The 25,438-nt window shown below is 43.7% G+C and overlaps 1 protein-coding gene across 12 annotated transcripts in view; it reads left to right on the forward strand.

Annotated features, from left to right (window-relative positions):
• Positions 1-1,904: 1,904 nt before the first annotated feature.
• The window catches only part of TMEM94 (transmembrane protein 94), a 52,117-nt gene continuing 28,583 nt past the window's right edge, over positions 1,905-25,438 (forward strand). For 8 of the 12 annotated variants that reach the window (XR_009960356.1, XR_009960358.1, XR_009960355.1 and 5 more), the window contains exons 1-8: positions 1,905-1,924; positions 7,438-7,565; positions 20,543-20,662; positions 21,374-21,501; positions 22,129-22,265; positions 22,933-23,129; positions 23,947-24,098; positions 25,130-25,232. Coding sequence is in view for 6 of the 12 variants with exons in the window: in XM_062591890.1 (XP_062447874.1) it covers positions 7,542-7,565; positions 20,543-20,662; positions 21,374-21,501; positions 22,129-22,265; positions 22,933-23,129; positions 23,947-24,098; positions 25,130-25,232 (861 nt within the window). In the remaining 6 variants the exon portion in view is untranslated. Of the gene's footprint in view, positions 1,925-1,986; positions 2,065-7,437; positions 7,566-20,542; positions 20,663-21,373; positions 21,502-22,128; positions 22,266-22,932; positions 23,130-23,946; positions 24,099-25,129; positions 25,233-25,438 lie in introns of those variants that run through there. The other 4 variants (XM_062591891.1, XM_062591895.1, XM_062591894.1 and 1 more) reach the window with 4 other exon arrangements.

Raw genomic sequence — 25,438 nt, forward strand, 5'->3', positions numbered from 1 at the left:
TCACAAATAAACCCGAGCATTTACCTGCAGAACAAGATTTTACACTAGAAGTTCTCAAATATGTTAAGCTAGTATGATTTATGTTTAACTGTTAAAACATTTTCCTTTTGAGTATCCCCTTTTTTATCTAGTGCTAGAATTCATGGGAAAAGTGCTCTCTGGATGTCTGCCTTATTTCTGAATCTACAGCAACAGTGTCTAAGTCAAGGGAGCTCCTGCTCTTCCAAAATCCCTGTAATGTTGTATTTGATAAAATTTTTCACTTAATCTCATATGCTCTACAAGTATTAGGTCCCTAAATCACTGAAGCGATCAGTCACATCAGGTTTACCAAGGAGGAAATAAAGGCACAAGTCAATTATGAGCCCAGTCAATTAGCTCCTTTAATTGCAAGTCTCACTGACAGTGTACTCCATACACAGCATGTTTGTGAACAAAAACAGATTTTATCAGTGACTTGTTCAAGACTCACAGGGAATCACCATCAGAGTCAAAAATATCCAGACTCTGGATCTCTGTTCAAGACACATCTTTATTCTGACTTTTTATTGGAAACTGCCTAATAATTAAGTAGATTTTATTGGGGGTGGAGCGGAACAACCTAAAGAGGAACAAAAGATGCTCATGCAGCACTACGCACAGCTCATGATCTTACACTATTAAAACTTCAGTAGCTCATCTATCCTTTTCCCTTTCCTCACACTGTATATAAATTACAGTGAAAAATCCCCCCGACCTGCCTTTTTATTTGCTTCTAAGACAACACGAGCATTTTAGTGTCGCTCATGTGTACCAAGTTCTGTCTCCCCACACTCGATTCTAGGGATTTGTTCTAGTAACTACAAGTACAGAAAAACTAGAGATTTGGGGGCCTTCACTCTTCATACCAAGATTTAGATTACATTCAAGGCAACTGGAATCAAGCTTGCAGAGCTGCAATCTGCATACATATTCATTTCAGACACTGGAAGTAGGCTGTGTCAAAGGACAAGAGAGTACATTCCTAAAGTACATTCTTGTCCAAAACTTCATCTGCAAGGAAAACAATGCAAGACCTAAATACCTTGTATTCTGTAATTTATTGCTGTAAAATTAAAGATAACCATGTCAGGTTGTCATTGGTAGTTTAACACAGTCGCAAACATCAGTTTTGCATAGGAAAGCCTCGCACGGGAACTGTGGCATCACAACCTGGGGTAACACAGCCTCCGCAGAGAACTACAGGGACAGTAAGAGAATCAAGCCTGAGGGGACACACCTCTCCAACTCAGCCTGTCCGCCGCAATTCAAACACTAAATGCAAACTTCTGTAGACAGAGGCAAAGTGAGCCACCTCCTCACACCTCCGGCTCCGCAGCAGCGTAGATGTCTCTCTAGGTTACCAGTTGCATATGTTTGCTCCTGCTGCGGCTTGGATTCCTGTGCCTTCCGCACCTGACACCTGCCTTCACCTCACGGCTCCTTTGAGGCCTCCCATCGCTCTACGGCAAAAGCAGCTTTTCAGAGGCGAGGAAACCCGCAGCGGCCCTGTCAGAGGGGACCGACTTCCCCCCCCACCCCCGCCATGATCTGCCTCTGCCACGGCACTAAGGCCACAGGCCGCGTTCAGTCCGCCCCCCCCCCCCCCGGCACTGTATCCCCCCACCCCCGGCACTGCTCCTCTGGCAGCAGCCGGGCAGAGGCGCCGCGGCGGCGGCCGCATCCCTCCGGGCCGCCGCAGGGGCAGGGCACGCCACCCGCTCGGGCCCTCCTCACGGCCCGCCCCGTCCCGCCGCCGGGGCGGATGCTCGGCTTCGCGCGCCACCCCGGCCTAACCAATCACCTCGCCGCGTGCGGGCGGCCGAGCGGGGTCACACCAACCAGGCGCCGGCTTGTTGCGGGGGGCCCGAAGCACCGCCCCGGGGCCCTGGCGCCGTGACGCGGGGTGTGTGTGTGTGTGTGTGTCTGTGTGTGTGTGTTTGGGGGGGGGGGGGGGATGCCAGTGACCCAAATGGCGGCCCCGGCGGCGCGGGGGGAGGCGCGGCGGGCGAGCGGCTGCCCCGCCGAGACGGCCCGGCGCGGCGGGTGAGTACGGGCCGGGCGGCGGGACGCGGCGCGGCCCGAGGCGTCCCCCCGACCCGCGGCGGCGGCGGCGAGGTGGGGAGGAGGAGGAGGAGGAGGAAGGCCGGGCTCCTGCGGCGCCGTCCCCTCGGGCCGCCCCCGCCGCCGGCTCGGGGAGGGGGCGGGGGGGAAGGGAGTCCGTGCCCGTGAGGAGCGCCCACGCCGCCCCCCAACCCCCTCCGCGCCAGCCCCGGCGGGGCGGCCGCCGCGGGCTGCGCAGGGGCTCACGCAGCGCCCGGGCAGCGCCGCCAGCTCGCCGCTGCCACTGCGGGCTGCGGGAAAAGAGCCCGCGTTCCGAATAAAGTGCCTTTAACCCACTCGCCTGGATATTTCACAGCCTTGACAGCAGCCTGGGATAATACAACCAACCGTCTGTTAGTGCAGCCAGTTGTTTCATTTTGCTCCGTTCTTGCTCCTACCTCCTTGCAGCTTTTGGATCCTCATCTGTGCCACATTGTTTTGCCTCAGACTTCTGCTTGTTCTTTTTGATCTCCAGAAGTTGTGATCTCTGTAATTCTTGAATTATGCTATTACCATTTGTCAGTTGTTCAGAAGCTTTCTCCTATCAGGATAATACAAGCCATTTAGTTATAAGGAAAGGCCCCAAAAATCCTGAAGGCCTGTCACATACAGCACAAGAAGTGTATCTTAAATGAGACTACCCATCCAAAAGGCAGCTAAGAAGCAACAGAAAGCCTGCAGACCAATTCAGGGGCAGCTAGTATTCTACATATTTAAACCTCAATCTGCTCAGAAAGACAGCTCACACCAGAAAAGTTTATTCCAAGTTCATCTTAGTGCTTAAAGTTACCCAGATAGCTGCATATCCCAGCCTAATGCACTCGCCCGTCTTCCTGAGGCAACTACCAAGCAGTACATAGTATTTCATTTTTTTGAGGGAAAATAGTTAAAGCATGCTTTTCCAAGAAAAGAAGAAAAGCTATTTTTCTACAACAGCAGTTGTAGCATAAGCTCACAGTTGAGCATGCAGCTCATATACAGTGAAACACAATTGTGTAGTGCATAACATCAAAAGACTTCAGCTTTCTTCAAAATGTAATTTTCTGTGTAAACAAAGTGTTACACCTTAGTATCTACTGTGCTCTTTTAAACTAAAGGGCTTGCTCAAGTAGTAGTGTGGCAAGGTTTGAATAACCTGGCAAGCACATTAGTTCTGCTTTCTAAAAAAAAAAAAAAAAAGCTTAATACAAGTCTATGAAATGATAGGCTATGCTGGCCTTCGTATAAAATATGTTGTGTTCTGTATAGTAGTGACTTCTTTCTTTGTTCTCTTTTACCTGAGCACATCAAAAACTTAGCATAAACATGCTTAACTGTGGCTTTTTAAGAAACACATCATGAACATTTTTGACTGATGAGAAGATTGGGTTGTTAATACTTTTAGGCTAGATAACAAAACAAATATTACTATTGCAAGCAGAACCAAGGAAACAATCTTTTCCTTCTATTTGTTATATTAGAGCTCAAACTGTTTAAGTTTCTGTAAGTTTGAGGATAGTCTTACCTCTGTTACATTACTACACTCTGGCAATGGAAAGCCACAGCAAGCACTCCCAAGAAAAGCAACTCTAAACAGAAGGACATCCCAAAAGCAGGGGGTGGGTTATGAGGACTTACATACCCCTGGGACTGGGTGGGCTTGGCCAAGAGCAGGGCTGGAGCCATGAAGGATTGGTCAAAAGACAAGTCCTTTAGTAGGGTTGGCCAATATTGTCCTGCCAGCTGGCTTGCAGGTAGCAGAGTTTGCTCTGAGTTGGTTGAGTTGAAACATCTGTGATTATATATGGGACCACTGGTACAGAAAATAGAACACAGATGTTGTTCATCACAAAACTTTAATGAAACTTGTTGTGAGAATGGCAAAATACACAGTCTACTAAACTGGTTAATGCTTTTCCTACATAAGGGCTGTGCTTTGTTTTGAATGTGTGTGTGAGTTTGATTTTACTAATGGCCTTCAGGTGCTGTCCTTCCCCTGGGGAACTCCCAGAGAACACCGTTCCATCAGTGTTACATTTGTTAAATATCTCCAGGTGGCAAACGCTGTCAAAAGAATGTTTCTGCCTACATCTACTATAAACGGTTATGGGTGTAGCACCCTTACCTATAAGCTACAATAAAGAGAAAAAGCTACACTGTTATCTATGGGCCTATGCAGGTCGACAAAAATTGATTTGCCAAGAGATCCTATAAATACAATATGAGCTTTTCAATTTTTTTGGGGGGGGGGGGGGGGGGGGGGAGACTGTTGCATTTTTATGTTTTTTTCTGGCATGGCTATACTTTTTAAAATTGAGGTAGTTATACAATCCTAGTTACCATAATTACCAAGTCATGATGATGAATGACATCTGTCACTTCTGCAGTGAGTTTTTCCATACATCTTCTGTAAAATGTTTTAGTTCTCCTTTAAGGTATCATCCCACAAAGCGGATGATGTCTCAACACCACTGCAGAAGATAGAAGGGCCCTAACGACATTCAGAATTGTGCCTTTTGTTGCACTTTTCTCTTTGAATGAGACTGAATACGTGTGGCTGTGGCAGGCTTAGAGTTTGTGAGAAGGAAACAAGTACCTGAAGCAAAAGAGATAAAAGCTATCTTTAATCCACAAGCTCTCTCTCTCTCTCTCTTTTTTTTCCAAGACAGAAAAATGAGCACAGCAAATAACTTTCAGATATACCGTAATTTGAAACAGTATTGGCCTCTGTGGAGACAGTGAGATAGATTAAACTAGGTTGATCATATTTTGATCCTATCTGTCAAATTAGTTCTTAACTCACTAGAACAAAAGCAAAACAAAAATAAATATGTTCTTTTAATTGTGTTACATCCTGTTTTACCAATCATAATCTTGCAAGTAAATCTTTGTTCTGACTGAGGACTGAGATAAAAAATCCTTTTTAAAGTGTAGTTCTACTCTGAAAAATGAAACATTCTGCTTGTTTTCTATATTCAGACTGGCACAGGAAAGACTTGACGTTTTACTTTCTCTGTTTGAAATGTCTATAATCTATTGTTCACATCTTAAATTGGGAATCTAAGAGAAACAGAACTGCTTATGGGTTTCAGATTAGTTCATTCAGACTTTGGAGAAGCCCTAAGTGTGTGTGAAGATGAGGTAGCACTGGATGCCCCACTCATTACTTTTGCAAGCTGTTATTACCTTTGTCATTATAAGAGCTTTTGAATTTCTCTTGGTAGGGAATGAATATTTCTCTTTCCATGCAATCTTTTGTACGTCTAACACTCTTCTTGTGTATACTGCTTCATATCACTGAAAGACTTCATGGTGGTGTTCCTAAATGTGCAAATGATCTGCCTTGAACTTTAAGGAATGGTGTGTTTTGCATTCAAGATCGTATTTCAGTTTGGTGCCTAAAACAGAATGTCACTCGCTGCATTGCAGGGAAGCCTCCCGCCCAGCTGTCTCCGTCCATGACCCCCTTCCCTGCAGCCAGAGCCACCCACTACGACTGAGGATACAGTCTCCATGGGACTAGCAGAAAGAGCTCAGGATGTTTTTTCTTGTTCTGCTTTTGCGACTTTGGCTTCCCAGTTACCCAGTCATATCACTGATAGTTATACCTTTAAAGTCCAGATCCAGAGAGAAATTCAGGCACTTAATTTTCGCATATGAGTGAGAGCAAGGTGCATAAATCGTTTGCTAGATCTGCAAGTAAGTTAAAAGAAGAATTATAGAGTTTTTTTCCTAGCCCCTGTTTTGTCAGTGGCCATTTTGTCCTTAAAAATCATCTCCTCCTTGCTTCTCCTTTTACTGAAGTGATCCTCAAGTTAAAGGCTCCAAGCTGCTGTGTGAAAGCATACAAAATGCAGGTTCTTCCTTCGTACTCCTAGCCTTTTTGTTAGCTTTGCTCCAGTAACTTTTCCTGATCCTCTCTTTGCAATTGCTGATTGGCCTGGCAGGGATATGAAGCAACTGAAAATAGCTTCATTCCCTCGGTGTGTGCACGTTGACAAGGGTCACAGAACAGAAAACTAGGGCAGAGTCCAGAGCTGTGGCTTATTTTAGTGATATGCCAGCCAGACGACAGCCAGAAAATGGCACTTGCAAGTGGTGGTTGCTGTATTACAAGCAGTTCTTTGCTAACCAGCAGTCTGAATACTGAATACTTGCCACTTCCCAGAATGCAGGTGCAGTAATTGCCTGCCTGAGAGGAAATATTTGCATGTAACACTTCAGTGTGGGGTGGCAGTGGTTTTCTCTGTAAGCTCTGGATGCCGTTTGTTTTCCTTGAAATGATGTGGCATGCTTTTATGGACAGTAGAGCTGTAGGTGATGCTCATAAGGATGGAATCTTCAAAATCCTCCTTCTATGAGGAAGAGAGTGTGGTACAGACTAGGGTAGTAAAGCCCAGCACACAAAGGCCAGTTCTGTTGTGCCTAGGAAATTGTGCATTGTTTGGATTGATTTGCCGAACTAGCTACTTCCTTGCTGGTTTGGATTTACAAGTGTATGCTCAAGCCCTGAGCTTCTGTGTGATTATTAAAAAAGAGAAGCAGGAGTTAATAACCAACTAAGAGACTCTTTCCTAAGACCACTCATAACATAATCTCATGATATCTCAATGTGCTTTATTTAAGAGACTGTTCTTAAGCAAGGCACCCAGATCCTTTATTTTGATCAGTAGAAATATTTTATATGTCTGGAAGGAGAGCAAATTCATGCCGTATCAGACCATGGGGGAGTTGAGATGGAAAAACAAGGATGTGAGCTCTAGAGCTGCTTCTTACTTCAGTTTTGTTAAAATGACAGTTTTGCTAAACTAAATGTCCTACTCCTCTGGTAATCTGCAGTTATTCTTTACGCCTTCTGGCCTCTTTAATGATGGTCAAGTTCAAGCTCAGCCCAGCAGCATAGCCTTGCAGAAGGTTTGATGTGTTTTTCAGCAAATGGAAGAATCATTACTGCAGGCTCCATTAGAGATTAGCTGGACAAAGCTCCTGGCAGATAAGAACAGTGAGACAAATAGCTGTGGGTGACAGCATGCTCCAACACCTGGTGGAATCCAGCGCCTTGTCAGCTTTCTCTGGAGGCTTGCCCAAAAATTGTGTCAGGTCTGCGATAATACTCTTACTCTGAGCTGCAGGGAACTTAATTCATCTACTGCTGACAGTTTAGGGGAAGTTAAACTAATGGGATTAGTTGCTGCACCATAAGAACCACTTTCTGTTCCCCAGTTCTCCTTCTTTTAAGGGCCAATCCTGTCACATGATTTTTGTGAATTTTATAGATTTCTTGTCATAAAGGGAGAGATATGGGGAAATTGACTGCTTCCCCTTCTTTTTCCACAGATGGTGATATGATATGTGTAGCCAAGATCATCTCTACCTAGGTGACATTTCTCCCCTGAGGAGCAATCCCCTTTTGCTGGACATGCTTAGAGAAACACGTAGCCATGGACCTGAAGGAGAAGAGTCAGGTAGGTCTCCTGATAAGAGTCATTCCCAACTTAAATTTGGAGTCTTTTTGTTTGTCTTTCATTATTTTGAATCAAGACTGACAATTTGGTGTTACTAGTGACAATATGATCCACAGATAATACCAAAGTTGGGAGCTCTTTCATCGTCACACTTCTAGGGATGTACTTGCTCGTATCAGTAAATAGTATCTACCACTGGATGGCCCAGAGACGAGAGGATGATTAATTCCATACTAGTCACCTCATGTTTTTTATCCCATCGATTAACAATGTGATGAGAGCTAGGAATCTTCAAAACATTTAGCAGACCTAGTGATCAGTAGGGGAGTACCAGGAAACAGTGTTGTAATTTCTTTATATTCTAATGAGTTGGCTGTGGATTTTAATGGCTGTTTAGTTTTATTTTAGGAGATGTTTGGGAAATCAATTTCTACTTGATAAATTTACACATGGCTTGGCTTGTCAGGGCCCAAAAATTGTTGTGCCTAAGAATTGTTTAAATGAGCTGTGTTCCTCATGGATAAATGCTCACATTTCAATTAACACCCTTTAGAGGGAATCACGGTGAAGATGGGGGGCTGAATGGATCCTAGAAACAGAACTTCCATCCCTAGAGTGAGTCTTTTGCAGGCTAGGACTAAGGCACCATCATAGAGCAGCATGGGTGAAGTATATGTTGTCATCATATGCTGTGTCCTTTGAGAATAAAGGTATGGCTTCATTCCGCTGGACAATTAGCTTCTCATTGTTTCATAGGCTGAATTCACAAACAGATCCTTTTTTTTTTTTTTTAATAATAAAATACAGTAATAAAATCCTCTGAGTCCTGTTTTTTCTGGTGATCAGCATATATATTTCTTGGGCAATTATGTCTCTTTCTAGGGAATGCTGCAGGATATAATTTCTAGAAAGTGCCAGATAAGTCTATATATTGTGTAGAAGAGCAATCTGTCTCTTGCTACCCTGCTGTGCTTTCGGCTTCAAAGAAAAAAAGAGATCTTCATGAATAGTAGCAATAAGAGCTAGAAAGACATATCTGCTGTGGTTTGCAGGAGACTATTAACCTGATAAATGTTACTACTTCCCAAAAGTAAAATGCAGAATGATTTTGATCTCTTGAGATCATTAACTGGCTACTTATTTTTCAGCTATATTCAGTAGCCACCTGAGTATTAAATAGATCTGTCACTCAAAAAAGTGAACTGATATATGCCTTAAGCAGGATCCCAGTCAAAAATGGGAGAGGTAGCTTGAGACCAGTGGAGAATATTATATAGGCCAAGTTCTCAGGTGGCTCTGGTAAGAGAACTTTCAGGGCTTTGCCTCTTTTCCTGTCCTTCTCTCCACCACCCTACTAAACTCTGTCTGACAGATCATGTGTTTGCTTTCTCTCTGTTCTGTCTGCATCTATTTCTTGCTGTTTTGTTTGCAGTGCTTCCAGGATCAAGAGATGATTTTGTTCGTTAGTGCAAAGTACCTGTTAGATAATCACCTAGACACAGATCTGCTCTATAATACTAACACAGCAGTGTAAACAATTTGAGAGGTTCTCAAAACTTTACATTAGCTGTGGCACTTGCCTGTTAGACTTCTTATTTGCTGGGACTGCTGTTCTGTAGTGTGCCAGACCAGAAAAGCTTGGGCTTACTCATGCCTGAGCCTCTCACCACTGGTATGCTCTGAGGACATGTTTCAGGTATGTACAATTGCTCTGTGACTGTGGAGGTGATGTTCCTTTGAAGATAATTATCTATTTATTCTGTTGTTAATACTGTCTTGGGCTAATCTGGTATTGATCATTTTAAGAGATGAAGCAATTATCATTCTTGCAGAGGTGTGTTCTGAGTAGGATCTGAGAGCTCCAACACAGGCGTTGCTGCGGCAGGTTATGGGGAACTGTGGTGTTCTGAAGTCCTAGGCTCCTTTCCTTGACAAAGTTTCATTAAAATGAAAGGAAAAAGTAATTGCACTCTTTTCAGTAGCAATTAAAAAAACCTTTGATGTGCTCTGCTGCATTTTACCACTTACTTTGCTTGGATTCTAGAAAGGACCACAATTTCATACTTGTTAGAAGTATATTATTTGGTGTTGGTTAATGAGCTTGCTCCTATTTTTTCTTCAACACTGCAGAACTGTGTTACATCGCCTTTAAAGTGGATTTCATCTTCCTTTCCAAAGTAAAGAACTTGGATGCCTGTATGTTGATAAGGAAACAAATTAATCTGTGTGCAACATCAGTGATAAATCTAATGCACTAGGTTTATTTTAAAACGCTAAAAATCAAATGAACCCCAAGTGAAAGTATCAGTCTGAAGTCTAGTTGACAGCAATCTCTTTACCCTAGTGTCTGTGTGTAATGAAGAGTTAGTGCTTCTGGAACACAAGACGTGCTCTGAGCACAACCACAGCACATGTACCTGTCGCTCAGAAGGATAAGAGATTTATCCTCTGGCTCCAGTCAGCTAATACAGTTCTGTTGTCAGAAATCACTGAGGATCAGAGTTTGTCAGGTGTAATGTAGGCCTCCTTCCAATTTTTGCCAGAAATTAGACACTGTAGAGAAAGGCAGAGTATCTTAGAAGCAGAACCAAAACCCTCTTAAATTTAATGTGCTGATATCTTGCTCTTTTCTCCTCTTCTCCAGACTTGTTAATTTTCTGTGTATTTTTGAAATGAAGATAATATTGTGATAGGTGCCAGAATCTCTGTTCCAAGACCCACAAAGCATATACCAAGATAGACATCTTCACTAATTGCCACAGGACAATGTGAGACTCATGAGTTTGTGTTACTTAAGATGTAGACTGTATTTGAAGCAACTCCATCTATTAAAAATTTATTGACATAATCTATACCACAATTACCAGCAACAGCTGAGCTATATTATCCTAGTGTCACTGGTGCAGCCTGGATACAGCACTGTGCCTCGTGGCTGGAGCCTGGAAATGTACTCACGGGAGCCTGTGCTGTACTCTGCATAGCTCTAGTGCATTGGTCCTCAGCTATTTGGTTCCAAGTATTGTCTAACAAGAGCTATAGTCTTACCTTTGGACTGAAAAGTAGCTAAATCCTCTGCCTCTGCAGTAGCTGTATCTCTGGATTTTATTCTCTGCTGTGCAGCTTTTCTAAAACAGCTCTTCTTCCAGTGGCTTTTCATACACCTATCCTTCTTCCACAGACTTCTCTTTTCTATGCTGCAGTTTTTGTATGAGTCTCAGCCCCTTCCCTTTGTCTTTGACTCTGCCTTTTGCTCCAAACCACAGTTTTATCTTCAGATCTCAAGATTATAGCTCTGTTCTTACAAATGCACAGGCAGATGCAATTTATGATACCAGCTGATATCACAAGGAAGTTACACAGCACAGGTTATTGCCCTACCCAAAACGTTTTAGAGCAAGGTCTGTAGACAGTGGGGTGAATTGGAAGAGGCAATTTTGTCCATTTCCATTTGTGTTCATTACCAAAGCTGGAGTTCCAAAGCTAGGAGAAAGTTGTGTTTGGACCTCTTCACTGTATGAAGCACAAAGGTTGTCCTAAGCTTGCACTGTGACCACCCAGTTTTTCTATTTGCAGTCATTTGAGTTTCCAGAAGGTATTTACGCAGAGCCATGGGAAACAGTCCAGCAACGACTGAGATAAGAAGGGGTTGATCTGCGTATGTTGTGTGAGGGTTTGCCCGTTCTAACATCATCTCAGTGATATTGGTCCTTTCTTTTTTTTCTTACATTTTTCTTGTTGAAGTGGGTAGGTGAGATTAGTTTCTTAGTAAGAAAAGAGGATGGAAGAAAAAATTGCGCCCTTGGGACATCTTGTTCCTCTCTGCGGTTTGAAATTGTTGTCTAGGAAATCAAATGCCCTACAGAAAGGTGAAGGGTATCTTCTTCCCTCTTTCTCCCCCTGCTCCCTTCCCAGCTTTCTCCTGAAGTGGCACTAAATGCACTGTTCCCCTTTAACATTGGATTTAAGAGATCTGCACAGTTGCATACCAATGTGTAACTGTGCCAGCACAGTGACGAGAACTAGTTCTTTCAGGGGTTGTCTTAGATCTACCCTACTTTGGGGTTACAGTAAATATTGGGAACTCTGATGTCTGCATTTCTGACTTTAAATGCTGCATATGGGCTGTGCTGATTTAGGCATCTTAATCTCAGTGAAGGAAAGGAGATGAAAAGCTTGGCCAGGGACAGTAGGTGAGTACTGAGACATAGTCTTCAAAACTACATTAAATGCTGGCACTGGAATTCTTTGCAGTGTGTGTCTGTTCCTTTTTATACAGGCTGGGTCCTTGGCAAACTATTGACATGTTTCTTGACAGGGTCAGTTCCTCACCCCTTTCTGTGTGGTGTGAAAGTAATTGTTTTAATGATTGCTTTGCAGAACTGGGAGGCCCCAGACAGAATCAGGACAGCACTGAAGCAGGCGCTGTATAAAAGCCCACTTACAAAGACACTGTGCTTTCCCTTAACGACAAGAGGGAAGCGTTCTCGTAAAAGATGCGAACAAGAGAGAAGGATCGCTTCTCCTTCACCTCTGAATACCTATTTATTCCATTTCTTGTCATTCTGTTCCAGCTCTGTTGAGGTGTTCCCTGTCTGTGCTAATCCTTTACGCTTTCTGTGCTACTGCCCAGGTGTCAGTGAGCAAGGAGCCCCAGATATGGCACACGACTATGAATAATCCACATGCACCTTCTGTTTTAGCTTGCATGGCTCAGGACGTGTGGATATTTAATGCTGAGAGGGGCTTTTGCTGCTTTCTCCATCAAGAAGAGAAAAGGGAAGGAACCCTTCATACTGGACCTGTAGCCATCTCAAATCATTTAAATAAGACGTATATTTTTTTTAATTGAGCTTGAATCCAAAGCTGTGGAGTCATCTGAATGACTCTTCAAGATTTATGTAGGGGGATTAGGTTTCCTGGATCTCTTTGTCTCTGTATGGTCCCTTTTCCTGGCCTGCTCAGGTTTTCCTTCTCCTGTAGTATATTTTATAGCACTTTGTCCTGTCTAATTTGCCATCTGCTTTTCCACAGACCCCTGTCTGTCAGCATCATCTCTTACTGTGCATACATATGCATCTCTACAGGCAGGGACCCAGGGATTCTGGCTATGTTGGCTCCATCTTATGAATGGACCGTTCTTACAGACAGCTGGTGCTATCTTCTGTAAACTTTCTTCTCTTCCCTTTTTTTTCCCCCTTTCTATCCCTCATCCCTCCCCTCATCCACCTCCTCCTTGCTGGATCTGCAGCATGACTGGAAACAGGCTGAATTAATCAGCAGACTGGTGCTTCACTCTGCTGCTTCTGTCTCATTCTCTGCAGCGCTGGGCTCTGCACAGTCTGGCTCACTCTCCCTCTTTTGCTCTCTCATTTCTGGAGGGCAGCAGCAGTGGAAGTTGCTGTGGAAGTGGTGCAGGAATTTAGCCCAGATGCTCTTTAAGCAGGCTGATCTCTGGATCCCCTACCAAGGCAAATACCGCAAAGTAAGTTTCTCTCCTGTAACATTTAAATTCAAAATGGCTTTCCCTCTTTCCTTCTCCAGCCTCCATCCTGCCTGATGTGATGGTGCTTGAAGGGCTTTGAGGTTCTGGGGAAAGAGGTTATATCAGGAAATGAAGCAGGGAATGGTAATTTTAGCTAGGGAATGTCATGGTGTTGAAGGGGGTAGAGAAAGAAGCTCTGTATTAAACTGTAGATTTTAATTCTAAAACCATGTGGAGGGGCCAAACCTGACTTTAGCTGTTGACTCCTGTTCTGCTGCCTCTCTGCTTCATGTCTAAAGTTTATCTGTTTCTTGTGTATGCTTTGATCTGTAGCTGTTGAACCTCCTTACCCCTTGAATTATGTCGTACAGTGCACCTTCTAGGCTGTGTCACAGTTTAGTTCCCAAAGTCTTCAGATAAAGAAGTGGCAAATGGGAGGAAACAAATGGGGTGGGGGGAGAGTGTGAAAGATATGCTGAAGTTCCCTGGATTTCTGAGCATTGCTGGCCTCGGGAGGAGATTAACATCCTCTGGAGTAAGCTCTGCACTGACCTAAAACATTGACTTTATGTTGAAGCCAGAATAAATATGGACCCCTAACTGCTTTCTGAACTTGGGAAAACACTGTAACTTGATAAATTGTGGTAATTAAAAAAGCTTGACAATTGCATAGCACAGATGAGCTTCAAAGCACTGTGTAAACAGTACCTCATTCTGCCAGCAGCCTGGTGGGGCAGGTAACTATGGTTGGGGATTTGCTGCTACAAGAAGGACTAAAGAGACAGACTGGGGATGGTGCAGTTCAAAACTGGGCTGTTACCTGGGGAGCAGGCTCCTCTCTCTCTGCTGTTGAACTGCCACTAGCTGAGCAAGGAAGAAAGCACCGAGCTTTGTATTAGCTGTGTGGAATGGTTGATCGTGGCTGTTAGCACTGTGCTTTAGAAAGGGCATAAAATTTGAATGTCATTGTCTGGATTAAAATGGACTCTGTTCACACCAAAATGCAGTGCTGATTCAGATGGCTGATTAGCATTGCTCTGGCCAGATCTCTGAGCGGTCCTTGCCACCGCTGCTGTCTCTCTTGGCAGTGTCAGTCTGCAGGCCCTGTTAGTGATGAATGGCAGGGAGCCTTGATGTCCGCTTCCACCTCGGAGCCCCCGCAGGCACCCCGTTACTGAGCTGTGGGAGCTCTTTTGTCCGCAGACTGGCGGAGGTCTGGGCTGCCTTTCATGCTGTGGGTACAGATGGAGGAAGGAGACAGTTGTTGACTATCACTCTGTCCATTAATTTGGGCACTGCTGTGCTGAAGGCTTTGCTTGCTTCATTTGATTTAAGACCACCCACAGCTTAACGGTGGTTTCCAAGCTTGTGTCGGGTGGCATTTAAACCAAGTTTAATAGTTGTGTTCGTTGTGCTTTCTGGTACCTTTCCTTGTGTGTCCAATTTTGAAGGCAGTTGTCCCCACAGAGCTGTGATGTGCTTGATGGAGCTACCTGAATCACAGAGATAATCATGTGTTTCTTTTTTCTATGCTTTCCAGTAGAGTTCAGGTGGGTTTGTGAATATTATAATCTTCACCACACTTCCAGCTGGGGGGGAGGTGGCAGTCCCATTAAAGAGGTGAGAAACTAAGGCACAGAAGAATCTGCGATTTTCCCTTTGTCACAGAGAAATCTGTGGCAGAAGCAAGAGCAGAATTTGGGTGTCCTGACAGCTAGCATAGAGTCTTTAAAGATTTTCCTTCTTTACTGAAAGCGGAGGGCGAATGTGTGAGGTTTCATGCAGTCTGGGACACTGGATAAGCGCTGTTGCTAGGAGGCAGGAATCAGACCTCTTTTCAACAGTAACCAGGTGAGCACCCAGAAAGAAAACAAATGCAACTGGGCCCAGGGGTAGGCAGCAGTGGGAAACTTGCCCAGAATGGCCTATCCATTGGCTTTGCCTGCTCTGGCTCTATAATTTTGTACAATGGATATGTGATTGCAGGTAATCTAAACATTAACTCAGCAGCCATGGTAGGACAGAGCTCTCGCATAGTGATGTATGGTTTGTTTCAGAACAAAACCAAATCCCTTCCTAGCACTAGCTTGCAGTAAGAAATGTTGCCCCAAAAAATTGCATGTAGTGGTGTCTAGTGTCTGCCATCCTCTCTGATGGGAACAAAAAAAAACCTCTGGGTCATATTGTGCCTTTCCTAAGCAAGAATCTGACTTGCAGTACTGAATGCAAATGTATCTGGAGGAGTTGCTTCTTCTCATGTGCTTTTGAAACGGTGAATAATGTCTGTATTTCAGGAGGTACGATCCCCAAAATAGATTAATGGCTTGTAAAATATCATTGGCAAATTAAAAACTACCTTCTTGTTTCTGCTAGAGGAATGCAAAATAGCACTCAGAAAAAGGAAGAACATTCTGCTTCCTTTTTTCTCTCCTCCAACTGTTTAAATTTGAAAAGCAATTGAATCAAAGTATTAAAAAGGTGGTGGAGGTCTAGTATGTGCAGCCTGGAATGAAGGAAACAATCTGACAGCTGCCTAGTAGGGGCTCGCCATACCTCTGAATCAGGCAAGTGGAATTGTAGTCTATGGAAATTAAAGCTTCTAGCAAATCTTCTGTTTTCTGTTCCCTTGTTTGCTTAAACAGTCTCTCTAAAGGCAGTTGTATTATGTTGCACAGCACTCTTGGTAAGGAGCCCTTACTTTGCAAGAGACTGAATCTGCAGAGGACAGAGGATGTTTACCACTTTGCTGGACTGAATCTACTTACATCTCTACAGAAGCAGTTGGGAGAGTAAACTTTATAAGGCAAAGTATGTATTTGTGCTCCAGTATTGTTTAAAAAATATTTGGCAAATATCCTACAACAGCGCATCTTGTATCAATACATACTGATACATCAAATAAATGTGCTACTATGGATGTATGAAAATATAAGATTTCAATCTAATATAGGATTTTATGTCATCTCTTACCTGTATACATGTTGAACTCTACTTGTTTGCTCCTCTTGAAATAGAGGACAAGTCATCTATCTTTCGTCAGTTAACAGAGGGTGTGAGAATGGCTGATAAACTTTGAAGATGTTGAATGGCTCCGTATATGTAAGAGCAGGATGGGAATTTTAGGAGGAGAGATCAGGATTCAGTGGTGATTGTCTGTTAGGATTAAGGTGGGCCATGGCAAGCAGAAGATAACTAGATGGTGATGCTCAGGAACAGCTCCACGTTGTGGGAAGAAAATTGAAGATAATCACTCTTTCCCTATCAGTCTGATAAGGCCCCTGCAGCTCATGATGAAGGGAAAGGAAGTCTTTTTTGCTGTGAGCCAGACAAGGCTGTAGGTTTAAACAAGCTCCTGGATCAGCCTGAACTGGGTATCTTCCAACTTATGTCCATATATCAAACTATGGAGAGCCAAATGAGCAGAGAAAGCAAAGAAAAGACTACTGATTCTATGGTTCTGCTTCTTCCAGCCATTAAATCCTTTTCATCTCCTTCCTGAAGAGCCAGACCAGCTCCTAAAATGGGGTGTTTGCTTAATCTAGCTCAGGTTCCCCCTCTCTAATGTTTCTAGGCAAGCTAAGCAGTAATTTAACATTTAGGATATTTACTGAAAGTGGAGAAAAGATGAACTCGTTCACCGATCTTTTCAGCGTCCCTTCCATTCCCCTCCTCTGTGCATTAGTTTCCTTTAGAAAATAAAATCACATGTTCAAAAAATCTTCTGCGCTGTGTGCTTTTTCCTTAGTACCCATACTGCAGATTACAACTCTGAGAGCGATGCAGTATCATCTGCAAGGCAGAGAGGGTAGCAATCATCCTCAGTTTACCAGGTTTCTGTCACATCTTGGACTGAGACTATCACAGCCGGGGCAGGGTCAGCTCCAGAAGAGCCCTAAATGCACTTACAGAGGCTCGAGCGCTCTCTAGACCTCTTGGGGCTAAGGAGGAAGCAGCCACTTATTTTCTTCTCCAGACTTTTCTCTTTGGTTATGGGCAAAAGGAAAGCACGGCCTTTTAAAATGCCTCATGATATCCACACAGGGCCTGCTTTTTGTATAACCTGGAATTTATCATCTGTTTTTCTTTTTCTTTTTTTTTTTTTTTTTTTTTTTATTCTTCAGAGGAAGCCTTATGCTAAATGTGCATGAGTGAGTAGCAACGTATTATCTAGCTGTTTCTGCTTTTACCCGAAAATTAGTGAGTTGCTCTTCAGACGCAACTTTCTGATGCAAAGATGTGAACATTGAGATTTTAATTAATGAAATGACACCTCTGGTGAAAGGCCTCCTTCACCCTGGGGTGCTCAGCTCCTCTTTTGTGGCAGGAAGAACACTTGAAGCTGATGAGTGGCTGAAAAGGTCCCTCTGGACCAGCTTAAAGGCTTCTAGATCTGCTGTACGGAGAGAAATTCTTTCAGGCTTTTAAAAAATGCCTCATTAGCAGTTGATGACTGAGCAAGGCAGGTCTTGTTGTGAAAACCCACAGCTGCCCCTTGCCAGGAGCTCAGGGTGGCTCTTCTCGCCTGTCCCTTTCATTTCATGCCTCCAAGCGCTTTCCCCCCTTGCTGACCTGCAGGAGGCCGTGTGAGTCTCCGCAGGCGGCCGCTCACTCACGTTGCTATAGCGGGTGAGTACCGTGCTGGCTGTGTCTGCGTGCTTTGCTCCAGGTTTGAAGTGTCTTCCCAAGATGCGTTTTTAACAATCCATCCCTCTCCTTCCTGTCGTTCTACCTTCCCAACACTGCTGCATTTACCACTTGCCCCTTTTCAGTCACTGCAGCCACCTTCCTTTGGGCACACCTGCCTTTACCTTGCGTTGACTGGTCCTCTGGCAAAACAGTAGCTCCGGTGTAAAGACTGGAGCAGGTGTGAAAGTATTTCAGGAACCTTTGTGATTACCTTTGGATTTGCTCCCTTTTTCCTCTCACTGCCTACTGTGATATGACAGTTTCTCTTTCTAGGCAGTGTGTGACCGTACTAGATGTTGGCATGAAGTGCAGCTTTCCTCTCACTTCTTCTGCAGCTCCTAGCTGTATCCATTGGAACCAGTTCAGCGATGTCTAAGCAAATTTTTGCTTTTCAATTAAAGTCCCTGATATTGTTGCTGCCTTTCATTTTATGTCTTTTATTTAGCTGACTGGTTTCCCTGTGTTAGAAACAATGAAAAAATGTTTTTGTGGGTGCTTTGCTGTGCCCCAAACAGGCAGCAGTCAGCAGAGAGAGCGAACCTGTATTGTCGCTTGCTCTGTGTGCTCCCTGGCACTCCTGCTTGCAGCAGTCCCGTGGTGCAGCAGCACATCCGTTGCCAGCTATGCTGCCTGCCATCTTCTCCTCTGGGAGGCTTTGTGAGGCTCCTATGTTTAGTCCTGCACTGATGGTACCTGGGCTGCCTCCAAGAACAACACAGACCTGCTTCCTTTATTCCCTAAAACTGACACAGAGAATGAAAATTACAGCAGGGTTATTTTTAGTTCTGTAAAACTTCAGCTGAAGCAGCATTGCTAAAGTCTTCCTGGCCAGAGTCTGCTGTTTTGAATTTTCCCTAAGGTGTGCAGTAGATGGTAATTTAGAGAGCAGCTATGTGCCACTTCTTGACACTCGTGCTGCAAACAACTCGTGGACCATCAGTGCAAACAAATTTGAAGTCCAAGGCTAGCTTCTGCTGGATGTTCATCATGAAACCACTCAGTTATGGAACAGGAAGAAAAGAGCAGATCAGAACTGAGATGCTCTTGCAGAGCTGAGTGTGTGCATGCAGCTCCTGAAGAGCAGAGCTGTTGCAGTTTGAGATCAAGGTAGATGTGGCAGGGCTGGCAAGAACTTGTGACTGCAACAGCAGGAAGAGCTGCAGCTCCTGCCTGAACTGTTTGCTGGGCTGTGTGTCACACTGGTGGGGACTGGAGGGGAAGCTTCCTAACTGCTTTGTGTTCGGTAGTTCTGTAAACAGCTGTTCTGCAAACAGCATGACACACCTGAGCATTTTTAAGGTGCAGGATATCCTATGCTGTATAACTAATACCTTCAGGATGTTTGTATCTGCCCTTCTACAAGTACTTCTTTGAGGTTTTCTATTCTTTTTTTCCATTGTGCAATATATTTTGTCAAATAACTTTGGATCCCTACTGATGCTGGCCTTGTGTACACATCTGATTTACGCATGAAACTGTCAGTTCAGTTTTCCAGTTGAACAGCATTGCTTGTGTATCTATCTACATCTGGAAAAAACTGCAACAGCAGGGTTATTTCTTGGCCCAGCAGTTCATCATTCACCTACTGCCCAAAGCCTGGAAATGAACAGCACGGAGTTCCTTAAGACACAGCTATGGCGCAATATTAAATCATAAAAGGCAAACAAAAACAGTTATTGACCGGTATCATGATGTCTGTTGTAGGCCTTGTATGGCCACCTGCCTGCTTTTTCTTGTTGATTCATTTACAGTGATCAGTACCCAAAATACCTCTCAGCAGTCGCTGTTATTTGAAAGGAAGGTAACTGCTTGTGTTCTAGCACCAGAAATGCAAACATTTGCCCTACTTTCTTGATGTCAGCAACTTACGGCGGTGTTGTCCAGATTACACTGTCTTGGGATGCTTCCTTTCAGCCTGCTGCCTCTTCCCTGGGTGATCAGGGAGCAGCGGTTTGGATGGCTTGTGCTTCCTTCAAGTGCAAATGCCTCCTTTGTATGTTCTCTCAATTCAGCACTTCCTGTTGTAAAAGGAGGAGCTGATGTTGGAGTCATGTCTCTTCCTAAACTGATTCGAGCCCTAGCACATAAATCTGTGAACTTCCATGTCAAAGTAGACGCTAAGGTGGACTGCATAACCAAAATGCAACCCTAGCTGCTGTGGGAATCAGACACATCTTGTTTAGATTGCCAGATATTCTACTACCTAGTTGTTATTACTTTTAGCAAAAAAACGTTTTATATCATTAAATTTCCAACATAACTGTCGGTGTTTGGTTATTCCAGTTCAGGACTTGATGGGCAAAGCTCACTGTAAGTAAATCTGTTTCTGATTAAAATGGGGTGAATGTGAAGATATCCCAGTTTTCTTCCTTGCAGCCAGGTGGTCTCTCCCTCTGGAGAGGCTGCCTGTTTGGAAACCTTACTCATCTACTTTGGCTAGTCACTGCCTGGTCTTTGCAAGTTGATAGCAGCTCAAGCCTGCGTAAGCTCTGGGAGCTGAGCAGGCTCTCTTTGTATTGTCGCCAGTCTCTGCAGATCAGAGTCTTGTTTCGCAGAAAACATTTGGTGTTCTACTTTGATAGACTGTTTATCTGGTACAGTCAGGACTGGTTTGTTTACCTGATGTTATCTAGGTGCTCTAATTCCAGCCTGCAGTCTAAAGTTCACAGGAGGGAAGACAATTTCAGGGAAATTACAAGTTTAACTGGTCCTGATGAGTGTGAGGCATTCACAATATGGTGCATAACCAGCCACCAGGAGCAAAACCAAGAAGAAAAGCACTAAATAGTTTGTTTTTCTGGCTCTCTAGGATGAAATGACCTCAAGTCTGGGCCTTACCACAAAGAAAGCCCTCACGATCCTGAGAGACCAGTTGTCAGCATTGCTGGAGGGGCATCAGAAGGAACGGAAAAAAGTGACTTCCTGGAAGGTGAGACACCAAATAGCACAATGTTGGGCACTCAGTCTCCCCTTCTCAAAGTAAAGCTGAAGATTAACTGGATTGGCTGCATTCACTTCCAGACTGCTGCTGCAGAATTTCCAGCTATAAAACTGCTAACGTCCTCAAGACCAAAGCAAGGAATTACCCAAGGGTGTACTTCTCTCAGCTGTGCTCTCCTGGAGGCTGGAGCTGTACAGGAGCTTAGCTTCAACTCTGAGGGACCTAAGGGCTTCAGTAGGCTGCAACTGCATTTGAAAAGTGGTCCTGATAGCAGAAGGCCCTTGAGCAACTCACGGCAGTGTGCATTGGGAGTCTATTTCAGATGGGGAGAGAGAGCTGTGGGGCTCAACGCAGCCTCCCCTTGCCTCCCCGTGTCTGACTGACTTGTGAATACAAAGTGGTAGTGTTTATTCACAGCAATTAAATATTAAAAATCTTCCCTTCTAGATCAGTAACAATAGGGCAGTCTGGCACAGAAGCTTTTTTGTTCCTCCAAGCAAGAGTAAAGCAGTGTTCACTCAGACTTCCCAGCTGAGGAACCATTAGCACTCAGATAGCTGATCTCAGAAGCTCTGTATCGTTTTGAGAGGTTTTGCAAAGTTGTGTTAGCTGCTGCCCTCACCCTTTTGCACTCAGCTTTTTTAAAGACCTGTCTCTGTATTTCATGAATGTTGATTCTCTGCTGCTCTCCTGTTGTAGGAGGTGTGGAGGAGCAGTTTTCTGTACCATGGTAACCGTTGCTCCTGTTTCCACTGGCCTGGTGCATCTCTGATGCTGCTGGCAGTGCTGTTGCTGCTGTGCTGCTATGGAAGCCAGCCACAGGGGAGGTAAGCAAAACCTCCTTTGCTGGTTGACTGAAACAAGGTGGTAGTTTTATATCCTCTCAGCACTGTATGTGGCTGACTTATCAGTATCATTCTTGTGAGTAACTTATCAGTGTCATTCTGTCTAGACATTAGCATATTCACACTAATATGCTATCCGTATCAGCCCCTCTCACGAAACTTCAGCAAACTTAGTGCTGCTTCTGAATGTATCCGTGGAGTGTTCTAGGGAGACAATGAGACTTTCTTCCTTTTTTCTTCTGTCCCTAGATCTGACAAAATTGTAAGGTATTAGAATAGTCAGGAAGGATTTTGATACTGAATTGGAGAAGTTTGTGGTTCATCGGAGAAGGAACTGTGCTGTCACATGAGCCATAGCTTGCCTTGATTGTATTTTGTCAGGGTGTTTTTAACTGAGACAGGTTCTTTGGAACTTCTCTTGGGGCATTATCCTAACGAAGGAGCATGATCGTAGCTCCCTTCTATTCTTTTATAGATATAAGTCTGTGGGATATAAGAATAAACAACTGAGCAGGTGTGCATCTATCTCTGTGGGTGGCTGGCAGTGTGTTCTACTCATTTATTCAAACCTCATCTGCTTTCTGGTTTCTTTCCTTCTGCTATGCAAAGCCAAGGTGCTGAGATAGTTAATGCACTGGCACTCTTCCTCCTTCTCGTCTTGGATCTCTTCATGATTGGGCGTCAAGAGAGGCTGAAGTGCAGAGAGGTGGAGAGGAGACTTCAGACAATCATTGATAAGATAAATGGTGAGGTCTTACTCATTTGTCTCTCATTTGCATTTTGGGTTTTCCCCCTGTTGGATTTTTCTCCAAACTTGATCACATACGTTACTGAGTTTACTAGACCTGCCCTATGTTACACAGAAATGGGCTGTGAGAATTGTGCTCTGCTCATGCCTGTCCTTCAGAATAGTTATTTTGAGCTAGCATGTGGCCATGTGCTTTCAATCTGTATGTTATCAGGTAGGCGTCTGTTATGTCTGTGCTCTGGAGTAATTTGAATCCTGAGTATCTTACAAAAATATCTGCCTTCCAGAAGATGATGAGAGAAGAATATGTGGGATTGTACCACAACATAGAACAGAAGGAAATAAATTGCAGTGCTTGAGCATCTTCTCAGCAGGGGCCTGTGAACCTGAGGAGGCAGTTCATTTCAGTGTGGCAGTTTTAACGACAGCCTTTAACTTTTCTATTGTACAAGTATGTATCTTAGGTTATAAAATGACTGTGTTTAGTAGTTTATGCTGGGTAGAGAAAGAGGGAAAAAGCCATCAAGGAGAAATGGAGAAAGTGTAGAAGATCATGGGAATGGACTGATATTAGGACTGGAGGATTCATAGCCACTGTAGGATGTAGTGTGATTGGCCCCTCCAGAACTGTTATCCGTTAATTCTTTCATACTGTGTGCTTTCAGATACACTTGGAAAAGAGGTGAAATGGCCAGACTCCGTGTACCCTGACCTTCACATGCCCTATGCTCCGTCTTGGTCCCTTCATTGGGCCTACAGGGATGGTCATCTTGTCAATCTGCCTGTGAGCCTATTAGTAGAAGGAGATGTCATTGCTTTAAGGCCAGGACAGGAGTCATTTGCTTCTCTGAGAGGGATTAAGGTAACTCGCTTGTCTTATTTCCCTGATCTGTGACAATGAAAGATGTATTTCCCAGAATTTTCTTGCTAATACTCTTAATTTCCAATGTACAGCTGTGTAGTTGATTTCTTCTAATCATGAAAATGGTTTGAAACTCCACTTCAGTCAAGAAAAGTGCTTTATTAGACAGATTCTGTCTTCCCTATGAACCCTCAAACCCAATGGACCAGAGTCCCTAATGTGGTACCAAAGTATCAAGTTTCCATCTCCTCCAGGTCAAGGGAGAAGTATAATGTGCTGCTGATCATAACTGGAGTAAATCTATCCAGTAGGATGATATGACATATAAAACCCAAACTTTCTCCAGTTTTTTATGTGGAGAAGTAAAAGTTTTTCTGCTTTGACCTTCTCCTTACTTCTGAGTTATTATAAAAGAAGATAGTACAAAATAACTGGAGGAGAAGTGGATTTACAGCTCAGTTACAAGTTCTATGGAAAGATGATAGACTTGCTGCATGAGGAAGATTGGCAAAAGTTTAAAGCTTTGAATTTACTGCTGTCCTTTATTGTAACTTTCACTCCAAATGCCAGTTTTCATGAAATAACCAGATGTTCTTTGTCACTTCTCAAGGCTTACAAGCATTTCATTTTGTCTCATATTTGAAGCAACAGTTTAGCTAATGAATTTTTGAAAGCTGAGAAAGTGAACTGCGACAAATGCGTGTTGTGTCACTCACAGTGGGAGGAATCCTGCTGAACTAAACCACCAGTTCCTTGCAGCAGGGTTTCACTGAGTCCCCAGCTGTGCAGCCTTCAGATCTTCTGACCTTTATTGTAGGATGACGAGCACATTGTTCTGGAGCCAGGAGATCTTTTTCCACCTTTCTCACCTCCACCTTCCCCAAGAGGAGAAGTAAAGAAGGGACCTCAGAATCCTCAGCTGTATCGTCTCTTCCGTGTCTTGAAGACCCCAATAATTGATAATGTCAGGTGAGTTACATACTGTGCACATTGCCTGCACAGTTTGTCTTGGTTCTTGCTGCTGCCTTTGTGTCAGAAAAGAATAAGATTTTACCAGTCCCAGACAGGGATTTTCAAATATACTGTGGTATGTCTTCTCTATTATCGAGAAAGGCTACAGCCATCTTCACTTGCCCTCCATAGCTTGTGGGTAAGGCTGATCCATAAAGATATGCTCAGTAGTTCTGTTTAGCTCATTGTTTTCTACCTAAATTTGAACAATGACAGGGAGGTCACAGGTTTCATGCATTTGATGGCTAGAAATATGTGTGATCCTAGGTGAGATTGTTTTAAATGTATGTCAAACATTGAGACTGAGGACAAAGATTAATTCACAGTCCAGTCAGGGGCATCTTCTGTAACTCAAGGATCAGGACTGTGGCTCTGTAGAGAAAAATAATCTGGAACAATAGCTTTTCCCTTTTGAAATTGCTGCTGCTCTGAGGAGTGGGTCTTGTTGGGAAATGCTAGTTCTGGTAGCAAACAAACAAGGAATGAGCTGTGGAGGCACTGTTATACAATCACTGTGTCCATTTCATGAAAAAATGGAAAACACATTTTTGGAAAACAAGAGGAAGATGTTTTCTTTGTTGAAACTATTGAATCTTCGGCTGTTAATAGTTAGGACAATAAATGGCCTTCGCAGAGGATAGTGGCCTTCCTATTGGAGTATGTATAATCAGTGACATGACACCCTTTTGTCAGCTGGAGATATGGATATCTGAATGTCCTCTCAAGAGTACCGGTACACACTGAGGGATAGAGCCCTCTTGTAAGTGGGAGAAGAGACCTGGGAAGTCTGATCAACAATATTGCAAATTTACCATTGCAAGTACAAAGCTGTTATAACAGAATTTGGTTGCTCTTTGGAAATTCTCTTTCATAGTGCAGGATGAACACAATATTCTAATCAGGTCTGCTAAGAGGATTTATATAGGAGGAGAGTGCAGGGTTAGGATCTTGTTGACTGCTGACATGCCTAACTGTTTCTCATTTTTCAGGTGGTGTCTGGAAATGGCTTTGTCACGTCCTGTGACAGCCTTGGATAATGAGAGATTCACTGTCCAGTCAGTAATGTTGAAGTATGCTGTCCCCATTGTACTGGTAGGTTTCCCTTCAAGCATCTGTTGTTGAGTATAGCTGTGTTTTGTCAATAAAAGTGAATAATTTGCAGCCATCAACAAGAAATTGTGGTCAGGCTCTAACACATGCAAATGACTCTGTACATTGGATAGTTCAGTGAAGCAAAGATGCTGAGCCATCACCATCTAGCAGTGAGAGTGGAGGGAGGCACTGAAGCAGCAAAACAA

This window comes from Rhea pennata, chromosome 19, assembly GCF_028389875.1.
Source record: "Rhea pennata isolate bPtePen1 chromosome 19, bPtePen1.pri, whole genome shotgun sequence".
Taxonomy (NCBI): domain Eukaryota; kingdom Metazoa; phylum Chordata; class Aves; order Rheiformes; family Rheidae; genus Rhea; species Rhea pennata.